Consider the following 12250-nt stretch of genomic DNA (forward strand, 5'->3'; position numbering starts at 1 on the left):
TTCATAGAAATGGAATCATGCAGCATGTGCTCTTTTGTCTGGCTTCTTTCACTTGGCATAATGTTTTTGAGGTTTATCTACGTTGTAGCATGTATCAGTACTTCATTCCTCTTATGGCTGAACATTCTAAACCTTTTTCTTGATCTACTCTTGGGTGGTATCAGTTCCACAAACAAAGCTTAGAAAATGTCTGTGTCCCCTGATCACTTCTTTTCCTTCCCACCCTTCACCCATACCCCTTCACAAATCCCACTGTGTAAATGATGCAGAGATACCAGCCCTGTCTTCCCCTTCAGCCCTCATCTCCTCTTCCATTTTGTATAACACCATTGCCATGAATTTTCTTGTTGGCTCCTTCTTGTCAGATTCCTTGGGCTCAGATTCTTTAGGGACTGTGGTTGGTCTTGGGGTCCTCTTCGGTATGTGGTTACATGGCACACTCAGTGCTTCCAGCACAGTGGAGGCTGTCAGGACCTGCCTGCTCCGTGGGATCGAGTCCTAACGCTAAGCCAGACACGTCACAGTGTGTTACTAGTGATTGTTGTAGTTAACTGGTAAATGCAGTGTGAGTGATTGTTTACTGCTACCAGGAGTTGTCTGTAAAGCCCTTTTCTATCTAGGTAGTCCATTTGGACACCAAGCACCAGAGAGCTCGTATGGCAAGAAGCTCTAGAAAAGCACTCCAACTGATCAGTGTAAATCACTAATGAGGCTTACGAGGGTGACCGTAGCACCAATTTTGAGACTTTTATTATGAAAAAAACACAAAAAACCCTGATAAAATGTCACAAGATTTCATGTGTGGAGTTCATATTGGCAAAAAGAAAAAAAAAAACTCTCTCCCAAATGATAGCAATTAACTTTTAAGTGTATAAAGCATCTTACAACACCTTTATGGGGGAAACTTGCTACTGAGGCATACATGAAAAATTGACACAGCTATCATGAATGAGTTCAAAGGAAATGGAAATGTTTTTAGACTAATATAAATTTGAAATGAAACTGTTAAATTCTCTAGAACTTATCTGAATATTTCACAAATTCGTTATATTAGATTTCTAACAATGATATAATCTGCTTTAGTCCCTGAAGAACTGAATTTTCTTTTATATTTGTTTATTAGTAATCTTTCAAAAGGTTTGCACATTAATAGAATATAAATCATCTAAATCCTCTAAAGCCTGTGCTGTGCTTCCTTAAGCTAGCGGTCTCTTTAAATGACTTTACGCTGAGGCCTATGACAGAGAATTACTATCCTTCACCTTGATATTAAAAGTCAGTAATGTTTGTCAGTCTACAACACTACATTTTTATTAAGCTTTTAAAAAAATAGTGACAAACTACCAAAATGTACTTTTTATCGTACATACTCAGATTCTCCCAATGCACATTGTTTACGTTTTAAAAATACGTCTTTTATAGCTACAAAAGAAGGAGCTGGAGCAGTTGATGAAGAGGATTTTATTAAAGCCTTTGATGATGTGCCTATGGTGCAGGTGAGTGAGGGCCGTGCGTTTGATGACAGGCAGGGCGTCCTCTTCAGATTTCATTTTCCAAATATGTGATCGTGAAGGTCCTCACTAGGTAAGGGATTCTAACTGTCAGGAGTACAGGAGAGCTGAGCGTGCAGTGCCTTTTACAGTGGAAAGGAAGAGCCACAGTACGGGCCCAGGATAATCTTCCAGCAGAACTAGAGAGAAGCTGCTTGCTCTAATCAGTTTGTGGGTCAGGTTACATAAAAGAGAAAAAAAAAGGGGTTAGATTAGATGAGGGAACAAAGAAGCAAACTTATTTAGGGATGTTTCTTAGAAAAATTTGTAAATTTGAAGGATTTCGGTGTCTGAAAAGCTGTAAAGAATACTTTACAGAAGCTTAGTTTATACCATCTTGTTGCTTCACTTCAGTACCTAACAGATGAAGCAAAGATTATTGATAAAAGTTGGGGTACACTCACACATTTTAACTGCATTGTGCCTCAGTGTTGTGTTATTGACTGAGGCTAACAGTACGTTTCCTCAGTCTGCACTGATTGTCCATGCTCTGGATTCCGACAGCACTTAAAATCTCGGGCCTTCCCAGCATGCCTCCCTGTCTTAAGATGTGGGCTTAAACGAGAAAGTAGGTTTGAAAGTGATTAAAGTTAAACAAGTAAATGTGGGGCTATACAGAGTACTAAGAGTAATAAATGACTTGTGTTTCACCAACAGTTCCCTAGGGTGCTTTTTTCTCTTTTGTATGTGAAATCATCTGTTAGGTTTATAGTAAAGCTGTATTTGAGGCAAGGTTATCCATAGAATCAGGTCTCTGTATTCACAATGGGTCAGAAGCTCATTCTAAGACAAATCTTTCTAGATGTTATCTCATACGTCCTCTGGAAAATGAAATGATTTATTTTATTATACTTACTAAATGCTCTCGATGTCACATAATTAAGAAATAATCTTTGTTGATTCTTTAAATTTTCTTATATGTTGATTGTAAATCAATTCTGCTTACAGATTTATTCCAGCCGAGACCTTGAGGAATCCATAAACAAGATTAGGGAAATACTCTCGGATGATAAGCATGATTGGGAGCAAAGAGTAAATGCTGTAAGCTGTTGACTTCATGTGATTACATTTTCATTAGATTTATTTATATATTCTAAATGCTTTGTTATGAAATTGGGGTACAGCTCTAATGAATTTTAAAGTGGTGAAATTTTTAAAATGTAAATTACTGCATTAACACTTTACCTTTTGGTAGAGTACCTCCCTTCTATTTCTACTTTTAAAACATGTCAACTTACACCTTTCTGTTTACCCTGTATTTTTAACAAAGACTGTGGAATGTCTGGTGATGCCCTCCACTTTCACCTTGGTAAAGATTTAAATCTGTGATTGTTGGCCAGTAAAGTGGCTTTTTCAGTGTGTGTTCCTCTGTTCCTTTCTTCGTCTCACATGCCATAAAGTTGTGTCCTGTCTATTTTTACACTTGATCTTAGCCAAAAGGCCCAGAAGCGATAAGTTCTATCTATTTTTAAAAGTAAAAGAATGAAAGTCAGTGGGCGGAACACTGAAGTGAGGGTGTGTCTGGAAAGCAGAGAGGTGGAAAATAGCTGTTTTATTCTATTTCAAGTACAGACAGCCTTACAGTAATGATAAAGTGGAAGATGTTTGATTCATTAAATAAATGGTGGTTAAAGTGGGGTGTGGGGGACGGTAAGCTTAGGGGAGGAGCTTTTTACAAGCTAAAGGAGGGTTTTAGCACAGAATGTACAAGTATACTGAATGGTTTCCAATTAAAAAATACACTTTGTAGAATTGTAACGTATTTATCACAGATACATTTCAAAAATTATTTGTTCTTATTTGTGATATGTAGATTTGTTCAGTATGTTACTAATAGTTGAGTGGCTGAATTCTGTTTGTAAAACTATTTGTATTTTGCTTAACTTTGATAATGATCTCTCATATTTGGTGGCTTCTATTGTTTTATATATTCTGTTTTAGAAATTGTTTTGTATATCTTAATTTTCTCTATCCCACTAGCTAAAAAAGATAAGATCTTTACTTTTGGCTGGTGCTGCTGAGTATGATAACTTCTTTCAACATTTGCGACTTTTGGATGCAGCCTTTAAACTATCAGCTAAGGACCTGCGGTCTCAGGTGGTGCGGGAGGCGTGTATCACGCTGGGGTAAGGATCGCAAAGCTCCGGATTCTGACACTTCTGAAAATAGCCGCAGCACAGGGCTTCAGAGATGCTCACTGCATCTGTCTGAGGGGTCTTTTCAGTGTCATTCTGACTAGTCCTCAGGACCCATTCCAGTTACACTTCTGTTAATACTTTTATAATATTTCTCGCCCAATTATGTGAAGTGTGACAGGTTTGAAACTTTATTCAGTGACTTAGCTCTGAAGCCTTTATTTTAAACCTTGAAGCAGTTGTTATTTATACTATGGAAAAAAATGAAATTTATAAACTCTGTTTCTTAGCCTCTTCATTAATTTTCCTCGCAGGATGTAACATGATTATGAGAATTTGTTTGTTTGTTTCTAGAAGAGTACTGAAGCTGTAAAGTTAAAGTTAAGGGCATGTGCTGCAGTAAAATTTTATCCTAGCTAAACTTGTATGACTGTTTGAAGCTGGAACTTCTGTGTTAGAAAGTATGTCTAACTATCAGAGAAACAGCAACATAAGGGGGTATTGAACTGTTTAAAAGTTTTAGCTGCTGCCACGTTTTGAAGCATGAGTATTTTATGTTAAAAATAAAAGGATGAGGGCCCTTTTTCATGTTTATGCTTTATTAGTGTAGGATCAATTTGTTTATTTTTTGCCCTTTTAAGATTAGTTAGTTGGAAATGACTTATTTTCAAAAAAGGAACAAACTCTTGGGCTAATGGATGTTTGCCACGTCCTCTACATGTCCATCGAAAGGATGTGACACCCTTGTCCTTTATCCCTAGATAACTTGAAATGAAGCTCCTAAAATGTTAAGAGGTTTATATGCTTCACTGTTTGCAAGAGACGTAACTACAGTCCAGTATTCATTTCTTATTGTAGGCATCTGTCATCAGTTCTGGGGAATAAGTTTGACCATGGAGCTGAAGCCATTATGCCAACAATCTTTAATTTAATTCCAAACAGTGCCAAAATTATGTCCACATCTGGTGTGGTAGCTGTTAGGTTAATCATTCGGGTAAGTATGTTTTGGGGCCATACATGGAATAAGCAACTGGTAAATGTTGGTGGTTGGTAAGCAGTATTTAGAGGCATTTTTCATTAGAGCGATCACATATAGTTGGAATCGTGTTGTACATACAGTATTGGCCCTTTTTCCCAATAATAGCATATGAGCCTTTTACATTCCGTAATGTGAATTATGGATATGGTATATAGTTACTGAGGTATTGATTGCCTCATCATTGCTTTTAAATATTTGAACATCTGCGTCTGCTTCTTGAGTTTCTGCTCTTCTTATGCCTCCAGATATCACTCCCATTCTTGCCTCCTCTCCTCAGTCGTTCCATTTTAGGTATTTGTGCTTGTGGTTTTGTTACTCACCCGTCATTGTTATTTAATTAATTGTAGGCAAGCACAGACACAAAATACTCTCTTCAATTAAGTTTGCTAAACATTTATTTAGATTTAAATAATTATCTGAATAATTTATGTATGAGTTTTCAGTAAAACCTAGTTCACAAAGTCTTAAATGAAACTTCTCCGTATCACCTCTCCCTGCCTTCAAGCCCCTTTTCCCAGAGGCAAGCCTTGTGACTGGGGCTGGATGACGCTAACGAACATCTACCCAGAATAGTCCTGATGATTGTGGGTTACTTACTTTGTATTCTTTTTAGTTCTTACTGTTTGCACTGCCTACTTCAAATTAAACCCAGTGCCATTATTGAACATTTTCACTGAAACGATATCAAAATAAGTTGGTCTGCTGACCCCCTTTGGACTCGCTCAGACCTCTGCTGCTCAGATAATTTAGACTTTGTACTAATGATTTGTTTTAATTTTAGACTTATTTACATACCATCATGTCTGTTTTGGCTCTGCAACTTTTGTCATGGCCTTTGGCAGCAATATCCAATGAAACTTTCCTTTTTGAACTCTGTGAAATTCTATTATGAATATATATGTATGTGTGTTAGGTAGGTTAGTAAGGAAGTGGTTGTCTCAGTTTTGTTTTATTACTGCATTTTCAAGTGTTCATCTCTGTTTTTTGTTCTTTCCCACAGCACACACACATCCCTAGGCTAATACCTGTCATAACAAGCAACTGTACCTCTAAATCTGTTGCAGTTAGAAGGTAAATTTTAAAACAGTTTCCTCATTAATTTTGAATTGTTTGAAACAAAACAAATTTCAGATTTCCCTCAATGGGAAAAAGTTTATTTGCCATGTTTAATATTACTTAAGATTGTTGTAATAAATGCTTTTGGATGAAGGATTATGATCTAAATAATCAGGAAAGTAAATTTGGATAACCGTGTGTGTGTGTGTGTGAGAGAGAGAGAGAGAGAGAGAGAGAGAGAGAGAGAGAGAGGAGAATGAATTAATGAATGAGTAGGTATGTAAGTTAATTGGGGATAGGCGAAGGAGGGGGAGGGAGGACCCCCTGTGCATTTTTTCCTGAGATAATCCCTTTACCTATATCATTGGTCTATCGCATCCTCTGAATGTGAAGACAGTGACAACGTGCAAGACAAAAACATTGTAAAGATTAATGGAAGTTATTTAATATTAGCTTAGGTAGGACGAGGTGTATGTCTGCATCTTCTGATAGTGACTTCTGGGATTCCCGAATTCTGACCAGTCACCTGCTTCTGCTTCACAGTTGTGGGAGATAAACCCTGCGGATACAACCTGGGTGGCTGTAGCTTTGTTCCTATGCCCCTGTCTTGTCATGTGTCCCGGTGAGCTCTCCTGGCCCACATGTGAGGAGTACGGGCTCTTCTTGCTGGAATTTATTATTTTTGACTGTTGAGTCACAGAGTCTTTTGAAAGTCTGTTCAGATCTCTGGCCCCTTTTCCCCGGAAAATGTAAATACACAGATTGGTTTTGTGTAGATTTTCAGGGACTTCATGGACACCACTGAAGCCTCTCAGTGACATTATCGGGAGCTTCACAGTGTACGTTAGTGCGCCGCAGCCTCTGGCCCCATCCCTGGAGTTCTGTGTCTTGGTCCGAGCCCAGTGAGAGGGAGAGCCCTTTCCTCTCAGGCTTAGCATCCAGCTCACCTTAGCTGCCTGCTGTTTCCTTCCTTTCCTAGGCTGTCATGTTGGTCCTGCCAGTTTTCCATGGTCGGGGACCCTCTTTAGCATTAGGCAGGCCTACTGCCATCTTATTCACAGTTGTGTGGAAGAAAAGAAGGGGAGTAATCCAACTGTACGCAGCCAGGAGGAAAGAAATTTGCTCCTTCTACTGAAAAAGCTTAATTCTGAACTGCACGGCTGAACTGTATGCAGCTGACGAACACAATCTAGCCTTGACACACAGTTCAGCCGCTCCTCAGGCCTGGAGCGAACAGCTCAGCTCCCCCTACAGATGACAGCGTGAAGTCAGCTAGGTAGACAGATGATAGTGAACTTCAGAACTGACAGATTCGGGTTGAAGTATTACCTCTTCCCACTTACTAATTTTTTGACCTGTTAGGAATAAGAGTAGCCTTGCGCAGAGTTGTTCTGCGGATTCAGTCATTCATGTAAAAGGATTTGACACTTAATAAATGGTGGCCATTATTAGAATTTGTTGCTGCTGCTGCTGTTATTGTTACTGTTGTTTTAGGTTTCTAAGAGAAATTCAGAATGCGGCTTTCCTTTGTGTAAGGCAGAGTTCCTGCAGTGAAGTGACATACATTTTGTTGTGGAATGTGACAGGATGTTGAGTGTGTTAGTCGGCTTGGGGTGCCACAGCAAGATACATACACTGGGTGGCTTAAAGAACAGAAATTCATTTTCTCAGTTCTGGAGGCTGACAGTCTGAGGTCATGATGCCAGCATGGTGGGGTTCTAATGAGGGTGGCTTACAGATGGCTGCCTTCTCGCTGTGTCTTCACATGGCAGAGAGAGACAGAGAGAGAGAGAGAGAGAGAGAGAGAGAGAGAGCGAGAGAGCGAGAGAGAGAATGAGAACACACATGCACGCATGCGCATACTCTCTGGTGTTTCTTGAGAGCTCCACTTAATTACCTCCCGAGTACCCCATCTCCAAATACCATCATATTGGGGATTAGTGCCTCAACATAGGAATTTTGGGGTAACACAGTTCAGTCGCAGCCACAATCACTGTGACAGTAGAATTGCCACCCTCTTCTTCAGTTTCTGAGCCACACATCCAGATTCCTGTTCTTCATTTAGTCAGAGTGAGTGTCAGTAAGAACCATGTGTCTTAGTGCTGAAAGAAGTAAGGGACCATCTGGCCCCGTCCCACTGCCTTCGGACAGGTAAGGAGCAGTGACACAAAAGCAGTGCGCTAGGCCTCGCTTTGCTTTGTTTAAGTTTTAAGAAATGGGTTGCATAATGTCCTTGTTTTTAAGAACTTTATAATTTAATTGGGGGAAGTTAAAAACAATAAGGCAAAGCAATGTAAGAGTGGGTTACAGCATATGTATTGTGGATTTAGGAATTCAGAGAAGGCAGTGATGATTAAAATCAGCTCCCAAGAAGCTTCATAGAAAGTGGAAAATTGAGCTGCTTTTGGAATGATAAGTAGGTGAAGGAAAGAGACAAGTTCTAACCTGATGTGTTTAATTACTGACGTGTTTAAGTGATGCCAACATTGATAGATTTCTGTGTATGATGTTAGTCTAAAAACTTGAAAACAAAACCTAAAATAGTTTGTTCTAACACATTTTAGACAAGAATTAGCACTAAAGATGGCTGCTTTCACTAAGAGATAAATAAATATAGACATATACACATGCATTGAAAAATTAAAAAAAAGACCAGGAACTGACACGGGGTAAAGGGTAGAAATAGAATCAACATGGCCTAGGTTGGGGCAGGAGTGGGGAAAGCGACAGTGAGGGCAGGATGTGGCGTAGGCCAGCGGCTGTCCTTAGAGAAAGTTTGCTTCCCAAGCCCCACACTCCGTCCTGTTCCAGCCCAGGGACTGGGTGCTTCTAGAGCCCCCTCTGCTCCTGGCACATGGTGACTCTTTCTTGTCTGTCTCGCTCACTGGGTGGTGTCTTGGTTACCGTTGTATCTCTAGCATCTAGCATCGGGTAAGGGTTTACTAAAGATCTACTGAGGTTTTGAATTGGGAGGATCATGGGAAAGAAGTCTGATCATTAGAGAAAGATTACCTTCTGATTTGTTTCCTTGACTGTGTTCCTAAGACTATTCAGATTTATTCCTCCAAAGATGGATATCCGGGACTTCACCCAAAGTGGTGATGTCATCCAAAGGAGATGAGCCTACAATTGTTCTTGTGTACAAACCAGACCAAGAAAGATCACAAGAGTGAAAAGGCTGGAGAAGAAAGGATTTTGAAAGATTAAAAAGAGGAAAATAGCTGAGTCGCTAGAAAAAAATATGTTCTAAGCACTACCTAGGACTTGAGCAGGAAAATTTGACAAACACTTTGTTTTTCAGGGCAGTTTTAGTTTATTTCTGCAAGGCATTCTGTGAAATTAATGCAGAGACCAATTGCCTGATTCTGTAATGTACATTGATCTTTTCATGCATGTTTACATGCTGTATTAACGTATTATTTGAGGTAAAGAGAATGATACGCCCTTTTAATAATGTTCTCCGTGAAGCTTAAGTTTGTGATTTGGAGAGAACTTTTGTATCTTGTTCCTGTATCTCTGATTTTTCTTTCTTACCACCATAAATGCTTAATTTTTTCATTTGCTTTGGTTTTCAGTCAATTCTGATTCCATCTTTATGTTCCATATTTTAAATCATAGAAATTAGAAAAAATTTCCCAATTATGAAAAGTTGTATTGGTCATTTAAGAAAAAAGCTTCTATTTTCACTAACATAAATTACTAAGTTACATATTTTTTTTCTTTACAATTTTCAGACGCTGTTTTGAATTTTTAGAATTACTTTTACAAGAATGGCAAACACATTCCCTGGAACGGTGAGCATCTGATTTGCTGTTTTAGTCCTCTGAATTCACTCTTGAGATGTAATGCCAGTGGTCCAACCCACTTTCTATCAGAAATGAAGGAATGTAAGCATTTGTTTGCATGGCTAATTTTGTTATCTCTACTGATGGGAGGCATGTAATATTGGTAGAAGCCTGCAGTTAATTTCACTGGTTGAAATATTAGTGGGCGTAGAGATGTGGGCAGATGTGCACTATGACAGCTGCACAGCCCAGTTTACTCCTTATTGACTCTGATCCCGCAGTGTGATATTCCTGTCAGTTCCCGTGAGGTAAGTGTTCAGAGCTGTTACTAGGCACAGTATAATTCTTAGGTCCTTAAAGGTATTTCACTCGTTTGAAAGTTTCCTTTTTGATCCCTCTGTATCAGAAAGTCAACAGTTTTCTTTTTATTCAGGTAGGTATATGCTAAAAAGTAGGATTATGACAGAATCCTTGAAGAAGCATGCCTCTTAATTTTGAGATTCCTTTTTCCCCATTTTTAGTTCATGTCAATTTTAGGTGCTTTTATTCTTTCTGAGTTAAATTTGAAGAAATAGATAGTATGTGCCACCCATTTTTTTAAATGATATATCTTATAGTTTGTGAAGAACTTTAGAGCGTATTAAATAGTTTATTAGCGTGGAATTTTAATACATTGAGTACTCCCTGGAGTCCCACTCCATACTGCAGTGGTCAGGGATGTAACAGGCAACACTCCCAAAGATAGAATTTCATCTGAAAATATTTTGATCTAGAAGATAGTTGCACATTTTTTTTTCAATACTTTTTCTTCAATCTCTTGGCTATTATATCCTTTTGATTTGGTGGTAATTTTGGAATTTAGAGGTGGAGCGTAGGATGAGGGATTTAATGTGGGGACAGGAGAGTAAGAACAGAAACGCGTGAAGAACTCAGATGTAGGACGCCTCACGTGCTCCTTCATTTCCTAGCTCAGCGTCTGCTGTTTGGCAGGTGCTCCCTAAGTATTTATTGACTGGATGAAGGAATGAGGCAAAGCCTTGGAGTGGGCTGTAAAATCGGTAACCAGTCTTCGTTCTGTGAAACTACTCGTCCTGGTCATTTCTCTTTTCCTAAAACTGTAAAATGTTCATAGTGAGACAGTTTAATGATTTCTTCTCAGGGAGAACACAACTAAAGAGAATGCCTTTTTATACAATGGTTACATAATTTTATACAGTTGTTCATATTGCATAGTGGAACTTGAAAAAACATTCTGTGTAATTGCAGGAATGTGATGCCGATAGCTCGTTAGTGTTTAGTTTATTATTATCTCAGTAAAATGTTCATACAAACTAGTTCTAACTATGGAAAAATAGGCTTTTTTTGATTTGGCTGATTAAGATTGAGCTAAATAAGAATGGCCTGAAAACAATCAGCTGTAACTTAAGAACTTCACACCAGAATCCGATCAGAGAGTAGGGTTCTCAGGGTACCTAGGCCGGGTGATAGTGGGGGCCACTGAGATAGTACGAGGTGCTCTGCAGAGTGTTCTGGTTTTCTAAGCTGCATGTTAGCTGACTCACTTGGCACAAAGGCTCTGAGTTGCCGTTTTGAAGTTATTTCTCACATTTGTTTCCATCCGTATAAATCATGTTAATGATTGTTATTACTACTTTCTTTTCTAAATATCTAGACACATATCAGTATTAGCCGAAACAATAAAGAAGGGAATACATGATGCCGATTCCGAAGCCAGGATAGAAGCCAGAAAGTAAGTGATTATTTGTACACCACTGTTTTTAGTCACTATTGTATTTCTCAGATGCATTTTCTAGATTGCCTTATTAAAAACACATTGTTACATGAACTTTTTTTTTTTACTTTTTGTTAGTCATACTTACAAATATGACCCCGAAAGGCCATTTCAGAATATTTCTGTAGTTTTTTGTTTAGAAGGTTGTTCAATGCCCAGGCCTGAAAGAGCGATTGTATTATTTGAATATAACTAGGACTGAGGTAGATAACAGAAGGCTCATTTTTAGATTTATGAATCAGAAAAGCACTTGTATGCACACTCAGTGCATTCTCACTCATTGAGCCCTGTTAAAAGTCAAGTCAGAATCCAAAGCGACCTTGATTTACTGTGAACAATCACGACCAGGGGAGTCTTTCCCTGTGATCATAGCTTGCAAGCATCCGGTGGTTGTTTGAGAGTGAATCACAATGAAGGGACGTGACTGAGCTGATACGCAGATTATCACCGTGGTCACCTGTTGTTGCTGTCTCCGTTTGAGGCGCCTTCCGAGTGGTTACGCCCAGCCACGTGGTGGTGGCCCGTCCGTGTACCTCCCTGGCAGGACTTTGCCATCGAGACTGAATACTGGAAGCTTCATGCTAAAACTTCGTCTTGGGCTGCGCGTAGATGAGCACTGCCAGCTTTGCACCTGTGCTGGTTTTTTTTCTGTGCTTCTGTAGTTGACCAACTCTCTCCTTGACACAGGTTAAAATCTGTTCTTACTAGCCTGGAATGTGATTGTTTTACTTAACTGCATTAAGACTTTTTGATCAAGTGCTTGTTGCTCTTTGCTCTCTTGGTTAAATTATATTTGTCTGGTTTCTGAGATTTGGGGAGGACCTCACTATGACACTGCAGTGCTTAATTACCCCAATGTCATCTTGGGTAGTTCCTGCCAAAATAAGTGGCAT

The 12250-nt window shown here is 39.1% G+C and overlaps 1 protein-coding gene across 32 annotated transcripts in view; it reads left to right on the forward strand.

Annotated features, from left to right (window-relative positions):
• The window catches only part of CLASP1 (cytoplasmic linker associated protein 1), a 247672-nt gene that overhangs the window by 132263 nt on the left and 103159 nt on the right, over window positions 1-12250 (forward strand). For all 32 annotated transcript variants that reach the window (XM_074334995.1, XM_074335073.1, XM_074335009.1 and 29 more), the window contains exons 10-16: window positions 1423-1496; window positions 2499-2591; window positions 3531-3676; window positions 4544-4679; window positions 5725-5795; window positions 9515-9574; window positions 11238-11315. In XM_074334995.1, coding sequence (XP_074191096.1) covers window positions 1423-1496; window positions 2499-2591; window positions 3531-3676; window positions 4544-4679; window positions 5725-5795; window positions 9515-9574; window positions 11238-11315 — 658 coding nt within the window. The remainder of the gene's footprint in view (window positions 1-1422; window positions 1497-2498; window positions 2592-3530; window positions 3677-4543; window positions 4680-5724; window positions 5796-9514; window positions 9575-11237; window positions 11316-12250) is intronic.

This window comes from Rhinolophus sinicus, linkage group LG01, assembly GCF_036562045.2.
Source record: "Rhinolophus sinicus isolate RSC01 linkage group LG01, ASM3656204v1, whole genome shotgun sequence".
Classification (NCBI taxonomy): Eukaryota; Metazoa; Chordata; class Mammalia; order Chiroptera; family Rhinolophidae; genus Rhinolophus; species Rhinolophus sinicus.